Source organism: Zeugodacus cucurbitae, chromosome 6 (assembly GCF_028554725.1).
Source record: "Zeugodacus cucurbitae isolate PBARC_wt_2022May chromosome 6, idZeuCucr1.2, whole genome shotgun sequence".
Classification (NCBI taxonomy): domain Eukaryota; kingdom Metazoa; phylum Arthropoda; class Insecta; order Diptera; family Tephritidae; genus Zeugodacus; species Zeugodacus cucurbitae.
In genome coordinates, this window is record NC_071671.1 from 38,318,031 (window position 1) to 38,338,473 (window position 20,443).

At 35.1% G+C, this 20,443-nt stretch overlaps 1 protein-coding gene across 6 annotated transcripts; it reads right to left on the reverse strand.

Annotated features, from left to right (window-relative positions):
• Positions 1–1,290: 1,290 nt before the first annotated feature.
• On the reverse strand, positions 1,291–13,483 carry LOC105217495 (zinc finger protein 605). Of its 6 annotated transcripts, none has more exons than XR_008471994.1 (12): positions 12,603–13,482; positions 9,671–9,804; positions 9,334–9,416; positions 9,024–9,251; positions 7,326–7,486; positions 7,154–7,256; positions 6,760–7,084; positions 6,529–6,693; positions 6,341–6,467; positions 4,700–4,848; positions 3,710–4,614; positions 1,291–1,818 (listed from the first exon to the last, which is right to left on the reverse strand). XR_008471994.1 is itself a non-coding variant. In XM_029043580.2 (12 exons), the coding sequence occupies exons 1-12, from the start codon at positions 12,726–12,728 to the stop codon at positions 1,651–1,653; spliced, it is 2,418 nt and encodes an 805-aa protein (XP_028899413.1). In that variant the 5' UTR covers positions 12,729–13,483; the 3' UTR covers positions 1,291–1,650. The 6 variants fall into 6 exon arrangements, 4 of the variants coding, with proteins under 4 accessions (XP_028899413.1, XP_028899415.1, XP_028899414.1 ...); XM_029043580.2 differs by having other exon boundaries at positions 3,966–4,614; positions 12,603–13,483; XM_054234752.1 differs by having other exon boundaries at positions 1,599–1,838; positions 3,966–4,614; positions 12,603–13,483.
• Positions 13,484–20,443: the final 6,960 nt, after the last annotated feature.

Below are 20,443 nucleotides of genomic sequence, written 5' to 3' on the forward strand. Positions count from 1 at the left end.
CTAGGCTATAACCGCGTAAGCGGTGCCTACGCCAGTCAAGAAGAAGAAGAGATGTTGTATGATATGAGCGGTAACAAAACGAATAAAATTCATAACTGGGTGGCAACGATGAAATCAGCTGTTTCCTCTTAATGAATGTAAACTACGAATTGAGCTATATTTATTATTTTGTATACATTGTTTATATTTATTTTTGTATATGTATATTAGTAGTTTGCAGTTGCAATTTCGCTGCTCGTATTTCAACTCTTGGATATAGTTTAACTGGAATCTGAAATCTTTTATAATCATCATTTCACTTTAATAATGAATTTTTCTTGTCGTGATTACAAACAAAACGCTGAAAGAAAAACTAGATGTGAAATTTTCACAGAAATCAATAACTCGCTGGCATGTGTGATCATAATCTAATCTTGTTAGGTAATACTGGTACACCCTAGCATTCGATTCAGTAGAACATAGCAGTCAAGTGACTTTTGGCCAACATTCTCAATTAACACTTGAAATACTAAAATAAATGTAATACTATGAATAATATGTATAACCGACTTTTGTCAGTCAAATTCAAAGCTAGAATAGAATTATACAATTTATATCCTATCGTTTTCCGCTACTATTATGGAAAGCGTGTTGTCCAAATCACTGATTGTCAGTTGTAAGAGAAGTAACTCTAAATAAAGATCGCACATCATCTTTGCAGTAATATGTAAAGGTGTGAAATAATAAAGGGATTTAAATGTTTTCTGATTTTTATTTTATTCTTATTTTTCATTAATTTTTTATGCTTATAATAAAATATATATATTTAGTTATTACTATTCATTCATTTCTTATGCACGTAAGTCTAATATTATACAACTATGTTTTGTCATGCTAGCACATGATTATGTATGCATTGTTTATTATTATTAGTTGTAGTTGTTTCTTTTTTGTTTTTTTGTTTTTATGTTTGTTTATTTGTTTTTGTTTTTTGTCTCGCATGTAAACGCATAAATTTTTACATACATTCTATGTACTGTATATATACTATGTATTAATCAGACATTTTAATTTCTAATAAAATGTCGGCATGAAGGTGAAATTCTTTTCAGATTTATAATCTAAGCACTCTTATCGTTATACATATATATTGTATGTATATATAAGGGCAAAGGTGAGGGATAAGAGAACTCGGAACATAATTAACGCAGACGCATGATCCTTACATCTTGTGCACGACTTAATGTGTAACCAAACCATTGTAACATACACTAATTATATCTCCCCTGTAAATTAGCTTAATAACACGAATTTAATTTAATTATGTGTGCTTGTCTGGTTGAGGGCTTAAAATTACAATTGTTATAGTTAAGTTAAATCGAACAAATATATACACAAATTGAAACAATTAGTAATTTCTACTCTGCCATTGCAAAATGTGTGCACACAATAAAGAGCGAAACAATAAAGCTTAATATACTAAAAACGTAATAAACTTAAACGAATGAAAACAAGTACCGTACCGAGTACCGTACAATTTGAACTCACTTACTTCCTCTTCCCAGCCGCCAGCCGACATTCACCACTTAAATGTCCTTGATATTTAATGTCCTTTATGGTAATTAATGTTACCAATGAAATAATTCAACCATTTCGACACTAACAACGCGCTCAGCCACTTTGATTATCCTGTGGTATATTAATTTCGTATTTAATAACTTGAGCTGCATTGGTGCCTTGCAGTACTTGCAAGTGCAGTGCTTGATGATTGCCAATCAACATAGCCGATTGTGGTTGTTGTTGTTTGCGCGAGCGGCTGTGCTGTTCGTGCGTTAAATCCTAAATGGAAAAAAGAAGAACTGTTTCTACTTTGAATTCAAATTAAACATATAATCGATATACATACACAAATAAATGAAGAGCATACAGAAAAACATATGTAATTGGAATTTTCAATTGCAATTTGAATACATAAAATACTGTTTATTGCAAAAGCGGCCAATACACTACACCAGCATGCTGGTGCAATCAACTGATGGTGTCAACAAGCTTGAAGCATACACTACACCAGCATGTCATGTAGGTACAATTTTTATTTTTTGACAAATTGTACATGGAAAAGGTCGTTATGAATAGACAAAAAATTAGTGCGGATACGTTTATTTCTTCACAACTATTTCCCTGTTGGTCTAAGAATCTATTTCTTTTAATTTTCAATCATTATCTATAACACTTGTATTTTAAAACAAAGTATTTACGAAAAAAAAAAGAGTTACACCACTAATTTCAAACAGTTAAAATATTTTCTTTTTCGTTTATGATATCCAATAATATTACATTCAAACATTTAGCAATTGAAAAACCCGACTTGTGCGCAAAAATAATTTAAAAGGTTTGTAAACGAAATTAACAAACAATAAAAGGAAACTTCATTTCACAATCCGATTTCTTAACATACACAACTTTAATGTAATGTGGTTATCTATAGTCTTATTTAAAATTTATTACAAAATTATTACACTCCTCGTCAATAGGTTAGATGCACCTTATTTACGATAGTATTCAGCTTTGAAAACTTGTATTTTGGATTCAAGTGAATAAAAGTTGATGTGCAAAACTCATGGATATTCAGTGAAATATTAAAAGATTTTAAAAATTTAACAAAATTGTATTTTTGAAACATTTTCTTAGAACAGTTTAAAAAAAGGCCATATTTTCTTGGTCACTAGAGTATACGCACTTAAGGTAATTACTTTTTGGAAGAAATATAGCGTATTTTAAACTTTGTTTGCAAAAACTTCATATATCCATTCTTTGAATGATAATGGGAGTCTATGTAATTTAGCGAAAACTCGATCCAAACAATTGTGATTGCTGCAATTATTGGAAACAACTCTAACAATTTTATGATCCGAGCGTTCTGTTTTTAGTTGTTTAAAGATTTTTTTCATATTCCTCTGGATTTTTTAAATATCTATCAACGATTTTGGAGCAGCACTTTATTTGTTTGACAATATTTCGATTGAATAATAGAAAGTCTATGTTTAGGCGCTTCAATAGGCTCAAAAAAAGAAAGTTTTGGTCACCTACAACAACAACCTGGTAGTAAATATAACATGTTCTTGAAGGAACCAAAATGGGTGCGTCTAACCTATGACCAGCAATGTATTGAGCAGAGTTGTAATTTTCATTGACAATATTCTGTAGTTGGTTTAAAATCAGTAATCGAGACACTATACTTTGAGTTGGTTTCATAAACTTTCAAAAGTATTATATTCACTTGCTCCGCAATTAAATTGCGATTTAAAAAGTTAAAAAAGACAAAATTTATGTGTAAACATTAATAGCTTTGTTACATTGCTAATATTGCTAATTCTATAAACAAATTAGGAAATCGTAATTTTGTAAGGGGAAGGAAGCAGCTTCCAGACATTAATAAAGTGTAACAAACTGTCCAGAATATTGCCTCACTTTGCATTAACTTATTTCCCCAAAGATTACTATTGAAACTGTGTATAAATTCTTTAATAGTTTTCTTAGAGCGAGCACTCTATTTCAGTTTAGATTACTCGTTAATTTTTTAAGGTTAGAAAACATTTTCACCTGCATTAGTATGTTCTTCTGCTAATCATATCCATTTTTTGTTTTCAATTTTTTAAATGGGCTTTATATAAATATGTATGTATGTATGCATATATTTTAGACTTAATTAATTTAATTATTTCCTTACCATTATGTTAGTATTTTGCGTATGCAGTTTTATTTCGTGGTTGTTTGATATGAGGATGCTGGCTTGATGTTAAGCGTTGGTTATTTGTCTCAGCGTAACGTTACCGAGTTCGTGTAAAAATAATAATGGAAGCGTTGCAAAGCCAGCTTGCGTATTTTGCAGGATTACTCTTTTGCGGACTACACAGCGTTGTGCAGCTTTTTTTGTATTTATTCTATTTTTTCTTATCTTTTGCTTAGCAATGCAATCAACGCACCTGTTGTTGTTGCTGCTGCTGTTGTTGTTGTTGTTGCTGCTGCTGTTGTTGTTGCTGTTGAGAGACAGCAGATGGCGGTTTGGTTTCCAAATGCTGGCGCTGATGTAGCATCAAGTGATTCTTCTGGAAGAATGCCTTGCCACACTCGCATACGTGTGTGCGCACGGTGCAGCCGCCGTTAGGATGTCTTCGATTATGCTGCATAAGACCATGCTTAGCAGCGAATCCTTTACCACAGCTAGCGCAAAAATGTGACTTTGGTTTGGGCGGCGTGACCTGCTGTTGCTGTGGATGATGCTGTTGCGGTGCTGCATTGGTCAGTTGCTGTTGCGGCTGTTGATGGTGCATCACTCCAGGCACATTAGTAACCACACCCTGGGGATGCGTTGCTGCGGCAGCCTGTACCAATGTTGTTTGTGTCATGACTTGTCCGGTTGATGAAATTATCTGCACGGGCACTGTATTCTGAGCCACTATATTGGGATTGGTGGCAACTACTGTGGCGCCTGGATTAAGGCCGGTGTTGAGGAAATGACTAGGCAGTGCCGCAGTTAAAGCGCACAAATCAGTCATAAGGCTTTTATCACCTGTATGTAATCGCAAATGAAGCGCTAACGCTTCTCTACTATTAAAGGCACTTCCACATTCACTACAAAGCCAAAAAACAAGAAAGTTGTTGTCAATTTATGAATAGAACATATAATTTTTTTTCACTGGATGTAACTCATACGTACCGACAGCCAAATTGGGGCCGGCCAGCATTATTATCACCGCCCACAGCTAATAAGGCCGGATTCGTTGGATTACTGACTACAGTAATGGTTTGTGGATGTGACCCCTGCGTCTGTTGTTGTTGCGTATGATGTTGCTGCGTAGAGTGTATCTGTCAAGGGAAAAACGTAACAATTAAGTTATATAAAAAATATTTTCCTAAGGACTTAGTTTGTTTAGCATAACGTAATAATTAACTATATATACAGCCGTAGAAAAATACTTAAGACCAATGCGCTGACAATCATATAAGCGCATTTTTTATCGAGTACTGCATCAAAACGGTATTTTTTTGTGCTTGAATAGTTGTCATTGAAATGCAGTCATTAAACAATGAAGTATTTGAATAAAAATTTTTAATTTTAAAAAGACCATTCATTTTTGAATGAGAAATATACTTAAGAACGATTTGGTTTTTGTAGTATAAAAGAAAATGTATTGAATATTCCTGACTGCATTTTACTGTATTTAAAACGAGTAATTAATGTCAAAAGTGAAAATTACACCTCAAATCTTCGACAGGTAATCATCGAGTTCCAAAAGACCGGATTAACCTAAACTGCTATTACAACTCAATTAAACGTTTCCAAAATAATGGTTTTTAATGCTTTGAAATGTTTTCGGAGTTTAAAACCGCAGAAAATGATTCCAGAAAGACAGCTCGAACATCTTCTAACCAGGTTAAAACGATGATCATTAGGTTGTCAAAACAGGACCCAAAGCGTGCTACAGGCATCCACCGCGAAATTTCTGTTCACCTAGAGAAGCCAATAACAAAAGTAACAGTTGCACTTCGATTCGAAGACACAGACTTTAATTGTAGACTGGTACGAAAAAAAAACCTTGGTAACGTCATCGCAATGAAAGCGTCGTATTGGATTTGCTAAAGGACACAGGTCTTGAACTCAAAAACGGTGGCATTATATTTTATTCAGGAGTGAAATCAATATAAAACAGAGTTGACCCAGATGTTAAAAGTACGTGCGTTCGGTCAAAATATGCAGCATTCGCCTCCTAATTCGTCTAACCGTACCTACAACGAATTATAAAGTTCGGTCCTTCCATATCGAACGTTATAGAAGTTTATTAAGGACAGTGCAAAGATCCTGTGTATCAGTAATAAAACAAAAAGGATTTGCGACAAATATTAATACTCATTACTGACTTTGCACTTGTAATTTTTATGTTTTAACCATTCTTTTGCTGCATTCTTAAGTATTTTTCCCAATTGAATTTAGCACATTGTTAACTTTTCCGTGTGGATCAAAAAAGTTTCTAAGAAAATTTGAGTATTATATGCTGAAGCTGAAATAAAGTATTTTTCCACAGCTGTATAAACTTGATAATTCGAGATGGTCCGGACCTGAATCATTCTATATGATACATTTTTCGGGTTTTAGTTTTCTCCGATGCAAAAATAATTTTATTTTATTTTTACGGTTAGTTGAGTTAAACGATTCACGGATAATTGAGGTCCAACTAAACTATCCAAAACCAAAACTATCACAGTTTCATTTCATAGAAATATTTGGTTTTAAACACTTTCCAAATCAAATTCCTCCCACAGGGATATTTTAGAATATAGAAATATTGTCGATCCTTACCGTAGTATTTGAGGAGTTTGGATTTACGCCTCCGTGCGTATTGCGCACATGTTGATTTAATTCGGCCTTAGACATAAAGCCCTCTCCACAACTAATGCAAGGATATGGCTGGTCGCCGGTGTGAATTCTAAAATGGTAATTTTTGAGCACCAATTGCTTTTACAAGTGATAATAACTACTAGAATTACCTCATATGAGAAACCAGCGTACGCTTCTGTAAGAACTCTTTGCCACACAAGGTGCAAGAGTGTGGTACTTTACCATGTATGCGGCCATGATTTACCAATTGAAATTTGCGCGGAAATGTAACTCCGCAATCGGGGCATACAAATGGATTCAGCGACCCATGAAAACTGAAAGTAAAAAGAAAGGTGAAATGAAATTTCAATTTAATTCAAAAGAAATTAAAATAAACTTACCGTGAATGCATTATTAAGTGATTCTCCTGAGCAAAACTTTCGCCACATTCCTCACAAACGTATGGCCGTTCACCTGCGTGAAATTTACTATGGGTCACTAAATGCCGCTTCAGTGGGAACGTTCGCCCACATTCGGGGCACACGAATGGCCGATCACGACTATGAACACGTGAATGTGTCAACAGGTGGTGTTTCAAAGTAAAACTCTTCTTGCATTCAGTACACTGAAAGGGCCGATCGGTAGAATGCAACAGCAGATGTGTATTGAGGCAGTGCTTATGGGCAAAGCTCTTGCTACAATGTACGCACACATGCGGCCGTTCACCTAAAATACATTCGTGCACCGTCAAAGTTTAAACGAATTTATTATTTCTTCATTTTCGGAAAAACATACCTGTGTGAACTCGCGCGTGTGTTGTTAAATGGTGCTTCAATAAAAACGATTTGCCGCATTCGTCACAACTGTAAGGGCGCTCCTTCTTAACTGTGGCGTCATTCTATTTGAATACAATAAAATTTGACTGCATTCTTGAACCAACGCACATTCATGTGACAATCATTCTTACCTCGTTATAATTCATGTTATCTTGCAACTCAGTTTTTGGAGATAGCTCTAATGTACCGGGCTCCAACTTTAAGTTGGGTGTATCGCCTTGTGAATCATCTGCCTCTTCTAAACCTTGAATAACCTTTTGAACTTGTACCGATATACCCGGCAAAATGTCACCTGAGAGTGAGCGCATTTGGGCAAAAGAGAAATCAAAGAAAACAGGCAAAAGTTGGAATTAATATCAAAGATAAATATTTGACAGAAGTTTCCCAAACACAAAAATAATGTCATGATTTGAAATGTGTTAGTCTTAGTATTGTGTTTGATGGCTCAGTAGTAACCCAATTGCAAAAATCGATCCGGTTGTCCGTTTTGTTGGCAACAAATTGTCCAGTTCTATACTGATCGAATATATTTTAGTGAATTCCAGAGATGTTTGGACAGAACGGAAAATTAAATTCAAAACTAACTATATCAATATATGTATACGGTATATGAACTGAATGAATTTATATTTAAACAAAATGTATGAGAGAGAGATATGAATTAAAAAATAAAATATATAAAAGAATAAATTAATTTAAAGATTTTTTTAAATAATATTTTTAGGAAAGCAATTTGATAATTAACTAGGATACTCAGAAGATTTAGCAAACTTTAATATTTTCCTTTAACCTAAACCGATTCGAATTCGCTTTCTAAAGGTTTTATTTCAAATAGTTTATAAAATTATCAAATGAATATGGATGTTTCTCGTAAAAACCTTATTCTTTCTATTACAGAATTAGACATTTCAGACCGTTTTCATAAATTTACATCCATTTTATGGCGAAAATTTCGAGGTTACCAATTTGGTATTACTTACAGTTAACAGTTAAGATCACTATTTATCCAAACTACATACACCATATCGAAATATCGAAAGCAATATGTACATTAAATCATCAAATTAGGAAGTTAAATATTTAATGCATGACATTCAGTTATATTAATTATTAAATTTGAATGAAAAATTTAGTGTAGGAAATGCATTAATATAATTTATGATACCATACGAAATAGTTAATTGCTATGACTTCTGTTAAAAAAATATACAAACATATATATTTGATGTACGCGTTTTTACGAAATAATTAATGAAAATGGTAATTTAAGCACACAAAAACCTTATGCACCAACACCAAGCCACATTAACACCAACATATGTATAATTTAATTTTCCTAATGGATATAAAATAGAAATATCAAAAACAATATTAAAACCATTATAATCAAGTATCAAGTATTTTGTATGATATAAAATAAGGACAATTTTGTAAAACCACCGTTTAAGTTAAATTCCGACATATTCGAAATGTAACTGCGACGAGAATGTTGCATTTTCGGAAAGAAAGACCAATGCAGAAATAATTTTGAAAATGGCGCGCATTTGTTCAATTCATTTTTATCGCACATTACGACAAGAAGTGCCAAAAATAATAGATCTATCATAACAAAATAATAATTAATTGATATGACGCGCTTTCATAACACAGTATTTGACAAGTTAATTTGTACTGAAAAACTGAACGAACAGTACAAAATATGTTGGCATTTCTATTGTCTTCACTTTCGAATTCCTATTCATTAGTAGAAAGAGAAGTAGATCGTCACACGATGTTTAAAGGCACGGACGAGGGAGCTTAGAATTTCTTTGAAATTTTTACAGTCTTACTTGTCGTCCCATGTCCGTCTGCAGTAGTGATCGTGTGAGTCTGTTGAGATGCGGCAAGCGCTCGTTTCATTAAAATCTCGTTGCATTCCTCTGCAGTGAGATGAATCGGCCCGATGGGACTAAAATGCGTTTTAGCGCCAGCTGTTGTCGTTAGAATGGTCTGTGACTTCGTGTCGACGATACCATTAGTCAGAGAGTGTGACTGATCTGATTGATCTACAAGTAGGTCTAAATCAAAAGCAAATAGTTTGTTTTGTTTTGAAACACTATTAAATATACTCGATTGGTGTGCATGGACTTGGATGCTTACAATTTTTGTCGCAGTTAATACTGAGCACTTGTTGGTCTTGTTTCTTCACCACCGATGGTGTAGTAGTACCTGCAGTTATGACCCTGAAATAGAAGAAAATACAAAATTTTATTAAAATATTTTAAATTTCACTACATTCTCATATAAATTTTGCAATCTCGTAAAGGTTAAAAATAATGAATTGTTGGATTTAAAAACCTAAGGCATTTTCTCTGGTAATATTTAAAGTTTGTAAAAATTACTTATCGTATGAATTTCTAAATCAGTTTCAACCTGGTAAATATAGTAAAAAAGAATGCTTCGAAAATACATTTATAATTAAACATTAAACACTTACCGTTGCGGCCCTGGTGCAAATGGTTCATTTACAACAAACATACGTCGTACAACACCTCCTTTCTGAGCCGCCAAACCTCCCTTAACATCCTTCTGCACAGTTAAAGAGCCATCTGTAGATAGCAAATATGGCATCTGCAAAATCATAAATTTTGTTTAGAAAAATACTTAGTAGACAATGTAAATAATAAAAATCGATTATTTTAAATATAATAGTAATTCGTAAATTATAAGGCGTGATTTTCTAATAATTAATTTTCTTTGCATTTAAATTTTGATAAAATTTGATTTCAAAATGGAATTGGTTTTACTTTAAACTTTATACAGATCTTTGAAGGGAAAATATTTGTGTTAATTGGTATTAATTAAATTAAAAAATCCCATTATTTTCAAGTTATCAATCAAGGATAAAAATTAGTCCCAAAAAACACTGTGGTTTTAATGTTGAGACACCGTGGATTATTGAGAAACACGGTAATACAAGTACATATTCAGCAATTGATTTTAGTCAAAACTTGTTGAATTCATTTTTTTTATACTCTCGCAACCTGTTGCACAGAGTATCATAGTTTTGTTCACATAACGGTTGTTTGTGTCACCAAGAAATAAAAGAGTTAGATATGGGGTTATATATATATAAATGATCAGAATGACGAGTGGAATTGAAATCCGGATGTCCGTCCGTCCGTGCAAGCTGTAACTTGAATAAAAATTGAGATATCTTAATGAAACTTGGAACACATGTTCCTTGGGACCGTGAGAGGGTTGCTTTCGAAAATGGGCAAAATCGGTCCACTGCCACGCCCACAAAATGGCGAAAACCAAAAACACATAAAGTGTCATAACTAAGCCATAAATAAAGTTATAATAGTAAAATTTGGAATAAAGGATCGCACCAGGAAGGGGATATCTGGATGTAACTGTTTTGGGGAAGTGGGCGTGGTCCCGTTCCAATCGGTTATTTATATATATCTCGCAAACCAATGAAGCTATATAAACCAAACTTTCTGCAGTCGTTTTTTTTTAACCACTTCTTAATACAGTCCAAAAATGAAAGAAATCGGATAATAACCACGCCCACCTCCCATACAAAGGTTAGGTTGAAAATTACTAAAAGTGGGTTAACTCACTAACGAAAAACGCCAGAAACACTAAATTTCACATAAGGAATGGCAGATGGAAGCTGCACTCAGATTTTTTACAAAATGGAAAATGGGCGTGGCGTCGCCCACTTATGGGTCAAAAACCATATCTCAGGAACTACTCGACCGATTTTAATGAAACTTGGTTTGAAATAGTTTCCTTACCTCCCAATAATATGTTGTGAAAATTGGCCAAATCGCTTCACAACCACGCCTACTTCCTATATACCAGAACTTAGAAGATGATCTGAATCGTTTACTTTACAATATATAAAGTAAGCACTAGTGAAGATATCGGTGCAAAACTTTGCACAAATACTGTATTTATAGTGTGGCAGCCCATTTCTAAAAATCGCCGAAATCGGACCATAGGTTTTCAAGGCCCCATATATCGAACATGAGGACCTCGGTGCTTCTAACCTAATATTAGGGTTTCCAACTTTCAATGGACTTTATACAATATATATGACGAATATTTAGGTCAAATTGTGTATTATATAATATTAAAATTGCGAGAGTATAAAATGTTCGGTTACACTCGAACTTAGCCCTTCCTTACTTGTTTTTTTTTTTTAATTTTGATTAAAATAACATTAGCACAAATAAATGTCCTTATGAATAATTGATACGATCTCTTTTGTTTTCTGCTATACAAGGAAGCTTTCTTTAGAAAGAATATGCCAGATTTTGAAGCATATTCTGGCGCCATTGAGTGGTAAACCTTACACACCCCCTCAAAATCTACAGCTTACAAGTCAAACATGCCAATTAGAATTACTTACAACAGAAAAATGTAAACAAACAAACACATATCTTCTTTTTACACACACAATCCCAAAGTAGAGAGCGCGCATCTTACCCACAATTGGACTTATGTCAATATATTTTTGCGCCAAAAACTTGACAACACAAAATACACAACACATTCATCCATGCGTTTCATTGTGTGTATTCAGCAACATGACCACGCAGCAGTGTGTGTACCCGACACTGATATGTGTGGTGTTGCTTTTTCACAGCCATCACACCAATTTAGCTGCTAAACAGCAACAGTACAATGAATGAAATACTGCACAAGTGTATTCAGATACGTAACCATTTATCATGTCGGAATATAAACGGGTACTCCGAAAAAATACAACCCTGTGCTCCAATCTTCGCCTTAGCTACTATTTGCCAATAGCGAGGCGAATTTATACAGTCGCCATTTTAAAATTAGTCTACGATTCAATATATTATTACATATATATATATATATATATATATATATGTCTGTACACATTTTTAGCCACATATTCAGTTTTCAATTCATTAAGCCTTTATCAAATGAAACACTTGTTTTGAATACAAAACAAACGTCAATGTTCATGGTGTCCACTACTCATGCATGTGACAAAGTGTGACCGTAGCCGATAACGACTATGATGGCGTTACATAAAACCTCGTATACGTATAGTCGCACACATTCACCTGTACGTCTGAGCACAAGGTACATACATGTAAACCTTACTACGTACGTGCATACATATTGTATGTATGGATATATGTATATGCATTTCTATCAAAAAGTACACGCACTATGTGCACAAGTATGCATGAATCTGAGAAATTGATATGAAGGGGGAGTTAAGGTGTGCTTGTACACAGACACCAATTGAGACAGTGGGGCTCTAACACAATACATTGGTGGTAGCGAAACAAAAACGCGTCTATACGCTATCTTTCTGTAACTGAAAGGAATCAACATAATCGGACATTAAACAATTTTACATTTTTGTTTTGCTCACTTACGGATTCACTGCTAACTGTGTAATTTATATTTGCCGGAATCTCCAGTACGGACTCAGTACGCGTGTTATCTGCGAATCCCCAAGTGTAGCCGAAGCCCTGCTGTGGGTTACTGTGTGCTGCACACATTTTTGGATTTTTCTTCTTGATTTACCCGCCTTTTTCACTTTATCATAGGCAAATTGGACTCCAGCGCTTTGTGACGTTTTGAAAAATATTTCAGCAATTAAGACAAAATATATGTATAAATTTTCCGTATGTTCCCACGCTGGCAATTAGAATCAATGAAAAACGCGTCCCAACTCGGACTGTACCACTTGCCACTTGTCAAAAACTGCAGTAAGCAGTGCAAGTTATAACATTCAACAACGCGTTGTACGCCTTTTCTTTAGATAACTACACACTGGACCCGCAGCACAAATAATTAAGTTGTGAAAAAAGAAAGTTATTTCGCTTCTTTACATACATGCGCCATTTTTGAGCGAATTATCACTAATTAAAAAAACTAAAGGCACGTCAGCTTATATTTCTCTTTTGTTTTTACGGATAAATCACTTCACATTTATTATTTTTCTCACAATTATTAAATTTAAAGCAGCACAAATACCGCGTAAACCAAGTTAAACACACACTAAAATTCCACCAAAAATCACTGACGCCATTTTGAAATTCCTATTTGGGTTCAGAGCTCCTCGTTATCGTTTTTCGTCTCGCTTCGTGTTGACGATGTCAATTCAGCACAAACGCGAAAGATTCAGCAAAATTTTATATTTTCTTTTAAGTGGCAAAGGCTCCACAAATGTTCAACTGAATTAAATTTTTAATTATATTATTGCTTATAATTTACTTATTTAATTATGCTATAATGGCGAGCATAATTGATGAATCCACTATGAAGGAAAATCCATTCGTAAGGCAGAATTCACTCATAGGTGGTGCGCATTTCAGTCACATTCAGCACTTGGCAGGGTTGCATTATTTGTAAAGATATAATTTAACTTTTATGAAAAATGTATCTCTAGTTAGCAAATAAGTTGTCAAAAGCAAAAAACCCTGGTCTAAAACAAATTCTACACAAAAAATTACAGTAATACTGAATAGTCAATTTTTTTTGATAAAAAATCTGCCGATTTGTATTTCGTGTCTTTGAAGAAGCAGAAAGACGCGAGAGCAAGCAGATATAAATTACTTATGAAATGAAGATCTTTCTCGCTATATTCTTATTTTGGAGGATAGATGGATTGAGATTTTGAGAGTCGTGAGATCCATTTGGTGCTTGGTTGGAACTGGATGAATTTAACAGTGGAGTTACGGATCGGAAGTTGTTTAGTAACTAATTAACTAATTGTTTAACTCAATGATAATTAGCAAATCTTTCGATTTTTTAAACTAATTATGAATCATGAAGAAAATGAAATGTTCTTATTACATGGCCCAATATTTATAATTATAATTAGCAATATACAGGAATAATAATATAAATTAAACATAACGGTATTATTCGGAAAAGTAAAAAGTTAAAAATCTGTATCACTCGATTTTACGAAAAAATTAAACAATTTTCTCTCCGTATTTAATCAAAACCTCATAACAAGGAAATGCACTCAACATTTTTATACTCTTGCACCAAAATTTGCTAAGAGAGTATTATAGTTTTGTTCACATAACGGTTGTTTGTAAGTAATAAAACTAAACGAGTTAGATATAGGGTTATATATATCAAAATGATCAGGATGACGAGACGAGTTAAAATCCGGATGTCTGTCTGCCTGGATAACTTGAGTAAAAATTATGATATCTTGACGAAAGAGGAGGTTGGTATTGAAAATGGCCGATATCGGACCATTGCCACGCCCACAAAATGGCGAAAACCGAAAACCTATAAAGTGTCACAACTAAGTCATAAATTAAGCTAAAAACAAGTAAGGAAAGGCTAAGTTCGGGTGTAACCGAACATTTTATACTCTCGCAATTTATTTATTTAACTTTTTTTATATTATATAATACACAATTTGACCCACATATTCGTCATATATATTGCATAAAGTCCATTGAAAGTTGGAAACCCTAATATTAGGTTAGAAGTACCGAGGTCCTCATGTTCGATATATGGGGCCTTGAAAACCTATTGTTCGATTTCGGCGATTTTTAGAATGGGGCTATCACACTATAAACATAGTATTTGTGCAAAGTTCTGCACCGATATCTTCACTAGTCCTTACTTTATATATTGTAATCTAAACGATTCAGATCATCTTCTAAGTTCTGGTATATAGGAAGTAGACGTGGTTGTGAAGCGATTTTGCCTATTTTCACAACATATCATTGGGATGTAAGGAAACTATTACAAACCAAGTTTCATTGAAATCGGTCGGGTAGTTCCTGAGATATGGTTTTTGACCCATAAGTGGGCGACGCCACGCCCATTTTCCATTTTGTAAAAAAATCTCAGTGCAGCTTCCTTCTGCCATTTCTTATATAAAATTTGGTGTTTCTGACGTTTTTCGTTAGTGAGATAACCCACTTTTAGTAATTTTCAACCTAACCTTTGTATGGGAGGTGGGCGTGGTTATTATCCGATTTCTTTCATTTTTGGACTGTATAAGGAAATGGCTAAAATAAACGACTGCAGAAAGTTTGGTTTATATAGCTTTATTGGTTTGCGAGTTATATACAAAAAACCTATTTGGGGGCGGGGTCACGCCCACTTTTCCAAAAAAATTACGTCCAAATGTGCCCCTCCCTAATGGGATCCTATGTTCCAAATTTCATTTTCATAACTTTATTTAAGGCTTGGTTATGACACAGTATAGGTTTTCGGTTTTCACCATTTTGTGGGCGTGGCAGTGGACCGATTTTGCCCAGAAAGCAACCTCCTCAGGGTGCCATGGAACATGTGTTCCAAGTTTCATTAAGATATCTTAATTTTTACTCAAGTTATCGCTTGCACGGACAGACGGACGGACAGACATCCGGATTTCAAATCCACTCGTCATCCTGATCATTTATGTATATATAACCCCATATCTAACTCTTATATTTCTTGGTGACACAAACAACCGTTATGTGAACAAAACTATGATACTCTGTGCAACAGGTTGCGAGAGTATAAAAATTTGGTATAAAGGTTCGCACTAGGAGGGGGCATTTATGATGCTGCATATTTGGATGTAATTTTTTTCGCCGCTAAGTAAGTTTTTTGTAAATATCTTGGAACCAATAAAGCTATATCAACCCCACTTTCTGAAAAAAAATTGGAAAATTACTAAAAGTGCGTTAACTCACTAACGGAAAACGTCAGAAACATTAAATTTTACAGAAGAAATAACAGAAGGAAACCAATTACAATGAAAAATGGGCAAAATCGGTTCACAACATCGCTTAATTCCCATAATCAAAACACCTGCGCAAAGCCCGGACCTCAATGTAATTGAACATTTGTGGGACGAATTAGGACGCAGGATGCAGAACAGGATGTGCGCATCGAAGGACCAGTTGAAGAATGCTTTACAAGAGGAATGGAACAAGCTTAGTCCGAATGTGTGCAAAAATCTGGTTAAATCAATGCCGAGAAGGCTACAAGCAGTGTAAAATCAAAGGGGTGTAGCCACAAAATACTAAAAATAATTTTTTTGTATGTCAACTTTTAAATACTTATGTCTTTTACGTCTTGCCCGACTTTCAATGTGAGGCGAAAAAGTTTCCTTAGTACAGTTTAGATGATTTTCGTTATTCTATTGGACTTTATGCCGAATTGTGTGTGTGTAAATTGCGAGAGTATAAAATGTTCGGTTGCACCCGAACTTAGCCTTTCCTTACATGTTTTATCTAATTTTGGAAAACCTGCTTCAATATTACACTGTACAACAATCGGCTAGGAATTGGACCAAACAATTGTTATTTGAATTTCTTCATGGTCGGGTAATGGAACATCTGTTCAATCGTCATCGATTGGGGAATCCGGTTCGCCATCTCCAGGTGTTGTACTTTCACTGCCGTTCAGCAGGTCGGAGAAGTGTTCCCTCCATAATCCCAGTATGCCCTGGACATCGGTTACCAGATTACCACCTTGGTCTCTACATGAGGATGCTTAATTTTTTCATAAAAATTTCGAGCATTACCTCTGTCGGCCAACTTCTCAAGCTCTTCGTACTAACGCATTTCGGCCTCTTTCTTTTTTTGTCTGCAAATGCGTTTCGCTTCCCTCTTCAGCTCTCAGTATCTATCCCATCTCGCACGTGTTGTGGTCGTTTGCAACGTTGCGAGGTCGGCAGTCTGTTTTCTCCGCGCTGCAAGACGGTAATCATCATCATACCAGCTCGTTTTTTGTCGTTGGCGAGATCCAATTGTTTCGGCTGCAGCGGTACGCAGTGAGTTTGAGATGCCACAGTGAGTGCTCTCAGAGAGTAGGAGTGCAATTCGAGTAGAGTATTTCTTGGCTGTCTGTTGCGATTGCAGCTTTTCGACGTCGAACCTTCCTTGGGTTTGTTGACGAGCGTTATTTTTTGAACAGAGGCGGGTGCGTATCTTCGCTGCAACTAGATAATGGTCCGAGTTTATATTTGGTCCTCGGAGCGTACGCCAGTCTAAACCACTGGATACATGTCTTCCGTCTATCACAACATGATCGATTTGGTTACGCGTGTTTCGATCAGGAGACAGCCATGTTGCTTGATGAATATTCTTGTGATGGAATCTGGTACTACAGACGACCATATTTCGGGCCCCAGAGAAGTCGATCAGCCTCAGGCCGTTTGGCGATGTTTCGTCATGGAGGCTGAATTTTCTTGGATGGCGGTGCCTTTAGAAATATGAGGACATCAACCAGCTGGGCAGAGGCACCTTCCCAATTAAAGGTCCGGACATTCCAGGTGCATGCCCTCAAATCATAATCCTTAAAACGTTTGCAGGGGTCGTCATCAAAAGAGGGAGTTTCTCTTCCGAGGCTTTCTGCTGCGTGAACCATGTGCAGAAGAATCATTTCTAGCAACTCCCAAGTGAATGACAATCAAAAACTTTTCCCACTTACGTGAACTTCACACATGATCCCATCCTCCAACGATTTTACGGTTAAAATATTCCAATTGGATATTTAAACATATGTAACAGGAACTTTGCCTCAAATAATGTGCATTCGTTAGACTGAAAAAGCCTATTGTTCAAATTTTTTTCCTAAAAGTTGCATTACATAATTTATTGAAATCCGAATCTGTTTTTAGTTTAGAACGGTACGTTAGTTTATATTTAGTGTATTTTTACCAAGTTTGCTTTTTAATTTTGATTTTTTTTCTCTTTTCGTGCAATGTAATATTTACATATAAAAGAATGGACATTTTTGCAATAAAGGGCTTAAATACTTAAATACAAACCAAGTTTCATTGATATTGGTCGAGTAGTTTCGGAGATACGGTTTTTGACCTATAAGTGGGCGGAGCCACACTCACTTAAAATTGTGTATAACAATTTGGGTGGAGCCCTTCTGTACCTTCTTTATAATGAAATTTAAGGTTTCTGGGACCTTTCCTTAGTGAGTTAACTCACTTTTAGTAATTTTCAACATAATCTTTGTATGGAAGGTATCCTTCATTTCTGTATAAGGTAGTACCTAAAAGAAACAAAGTTTGGTAGAAAGTTTGGTTGATATAGCTTAAGTAGTTTACGAGATATGTACAAAACACATAGTAGGGGCGGGGCCACGCCCACTTCTCCAAAAAAATTACATCCAAATATGCCCCTTCATAGTGCGATCCTTTATTCCAAATTTCACTTTTATAACTTTATTTATGGCTTAGTTATGGCACTTTATGTGTTTTCGGTTTTCGCCATTGTGTGGGCGTGGCAGTGATATCTTAATTTTTACTCAAGTTACAGCTTGCAGAGACGGACAGACAGACATCCGGATTTGAACTCCACTCTTCACCCTGATAACTTTGGTATATATAACCCTATATCCAACTCGTTTAGTTTTGGGTGTTACAAAAAACCGTTATGTGTATAAAACTATAATACTCTCTTAGCAACTTTGTTGCGAGAGTTTAAAAAAGTTGTTTTCTTATTTTAGCAGTACCTTTTGAAGAATTCAAGTTTTGCTTAAAAATTATGTCTTGCCCGGTTAGGGTTAAATACTTAATTGAACCTGATGTGTGTGTGAGACAAATTCGGAAACTATTTATTATATAATGTCGTGTGATCCATGTAGAGGTACTTTTTTCAATAGCATTTTTTTAACAGATCACGCGTGAGCCGTGTCAAGTTGTCATGATAATTTTGTTCAGTATTGTTTGGCATTTCATTCTGAAAAGACTTACGCCTTAACAACGTTCACAAATTGTTCAACTTTATTACGAAAATTCCAGTTCTGTAAAAAATGTGATTCGCGCGTATCGCTCAATTTATGGTCAACATAATCGGCCAACTGAGCATACTATTCGCAACACCTTAACCCATCTCGAGACCCCTCATTCATTATTGGATAATATTCGACCGAATAAACCACGTCCAGCACGTAGCGTAGAAAATTTAGCAGCCGTAGCTGAGAGTGTACACGAAGACCGTGGAGTGTCGATTATGCGCTCGTAGCAACTCGGATTGACGTATGGCGACCGTTATCGCGCCATGATAGCCGACTATTTGCTACCTTAAATTTAAGCTCGTGATCTCAGCAACATTTGGTTTCAACAAGGCGGCACCACTTCCCACACATCGCATCAATCAATGGATTTATTGAGAGAACACTTCAGTGAGCAGATAATTTCACATTTTAGACCCCTTGATTGGCCACCAAGATCGTATGATATCACACCGTTAGACCTTTTCATGTGGGGATATGTAAAGTCCAAAGTCTAGGCGGACAATCACGCTTCGATTCAGGCTTTGGAGCAAAACATCACGCGTGTCATTCGTCAGTTACCAGTCGAAATGCTCGAACGAGTCATCGAAAATTGGACTCAACCGATGGACCATCTGAGACGTATCCTCGGCCAACATTTGAAAGAGATAATCTTTAAAAAAATAAATGCCAAAGAATGATCTTTCGAATAATAATAAACATTTCCCATTAAATTTTAACTTTCTGTGTTTTTCTTAAAAAAATCCTCGAAATGGATCATCCTTTATTTAAAGTTAATGCTTTCTTAAAAAGAGGCGTTGTGATGGCTGTATTTGTTAATTTTTTTTGGTAAGTTGTTCGTGATAAAATTATTGGATGCAAATTGGCATATTACAGAGATTCGAATCTAATTAGTGCAATAACGAAATCCCCTTTGTATGTTTCAAATGAAATAATTCACAAAGATTTTTCGTAAAACTTTGATAAATAATCAAGGATATGCTAGCAGGTAGAAAAATGAACTTGAACTCTGATCATCTAAGTCCATTGTAATTAAACCACAAACTACTTGTTGTTGTTAATATGTTCTATTACCAACATAGCAAATATTCAGTGAGATTGCTAGGATTAAGAAAACCATAAGCAAAAGGTTTACACCATTTTGTATAGAATTATTTCTCAGCTCCTCCACACAAGGTAGCATCCGAACATTGGCACCACGTTATGCGTGAACCGAGCTTTAGGCCAAAATGAGTTGCACTAATTTAAGCATCCCCAATCTGCTATTCTATTGAAGAATTCTAGCCCCCACCCATGGAAGTGCATATGCAGGCAGGTGTATATACTATACATATTTCATCTACATAAATATATACATACATACGTATACATATCTATGCGAGTTGGTGCATTATGCTAAACAAATTAAATCAGTAGGCGAGCTTAGATGTTTTACTTCTCCAAGCCTTGTTTGAATGATGCTAACACAGATACTTAGCACATACATATCTAAGCA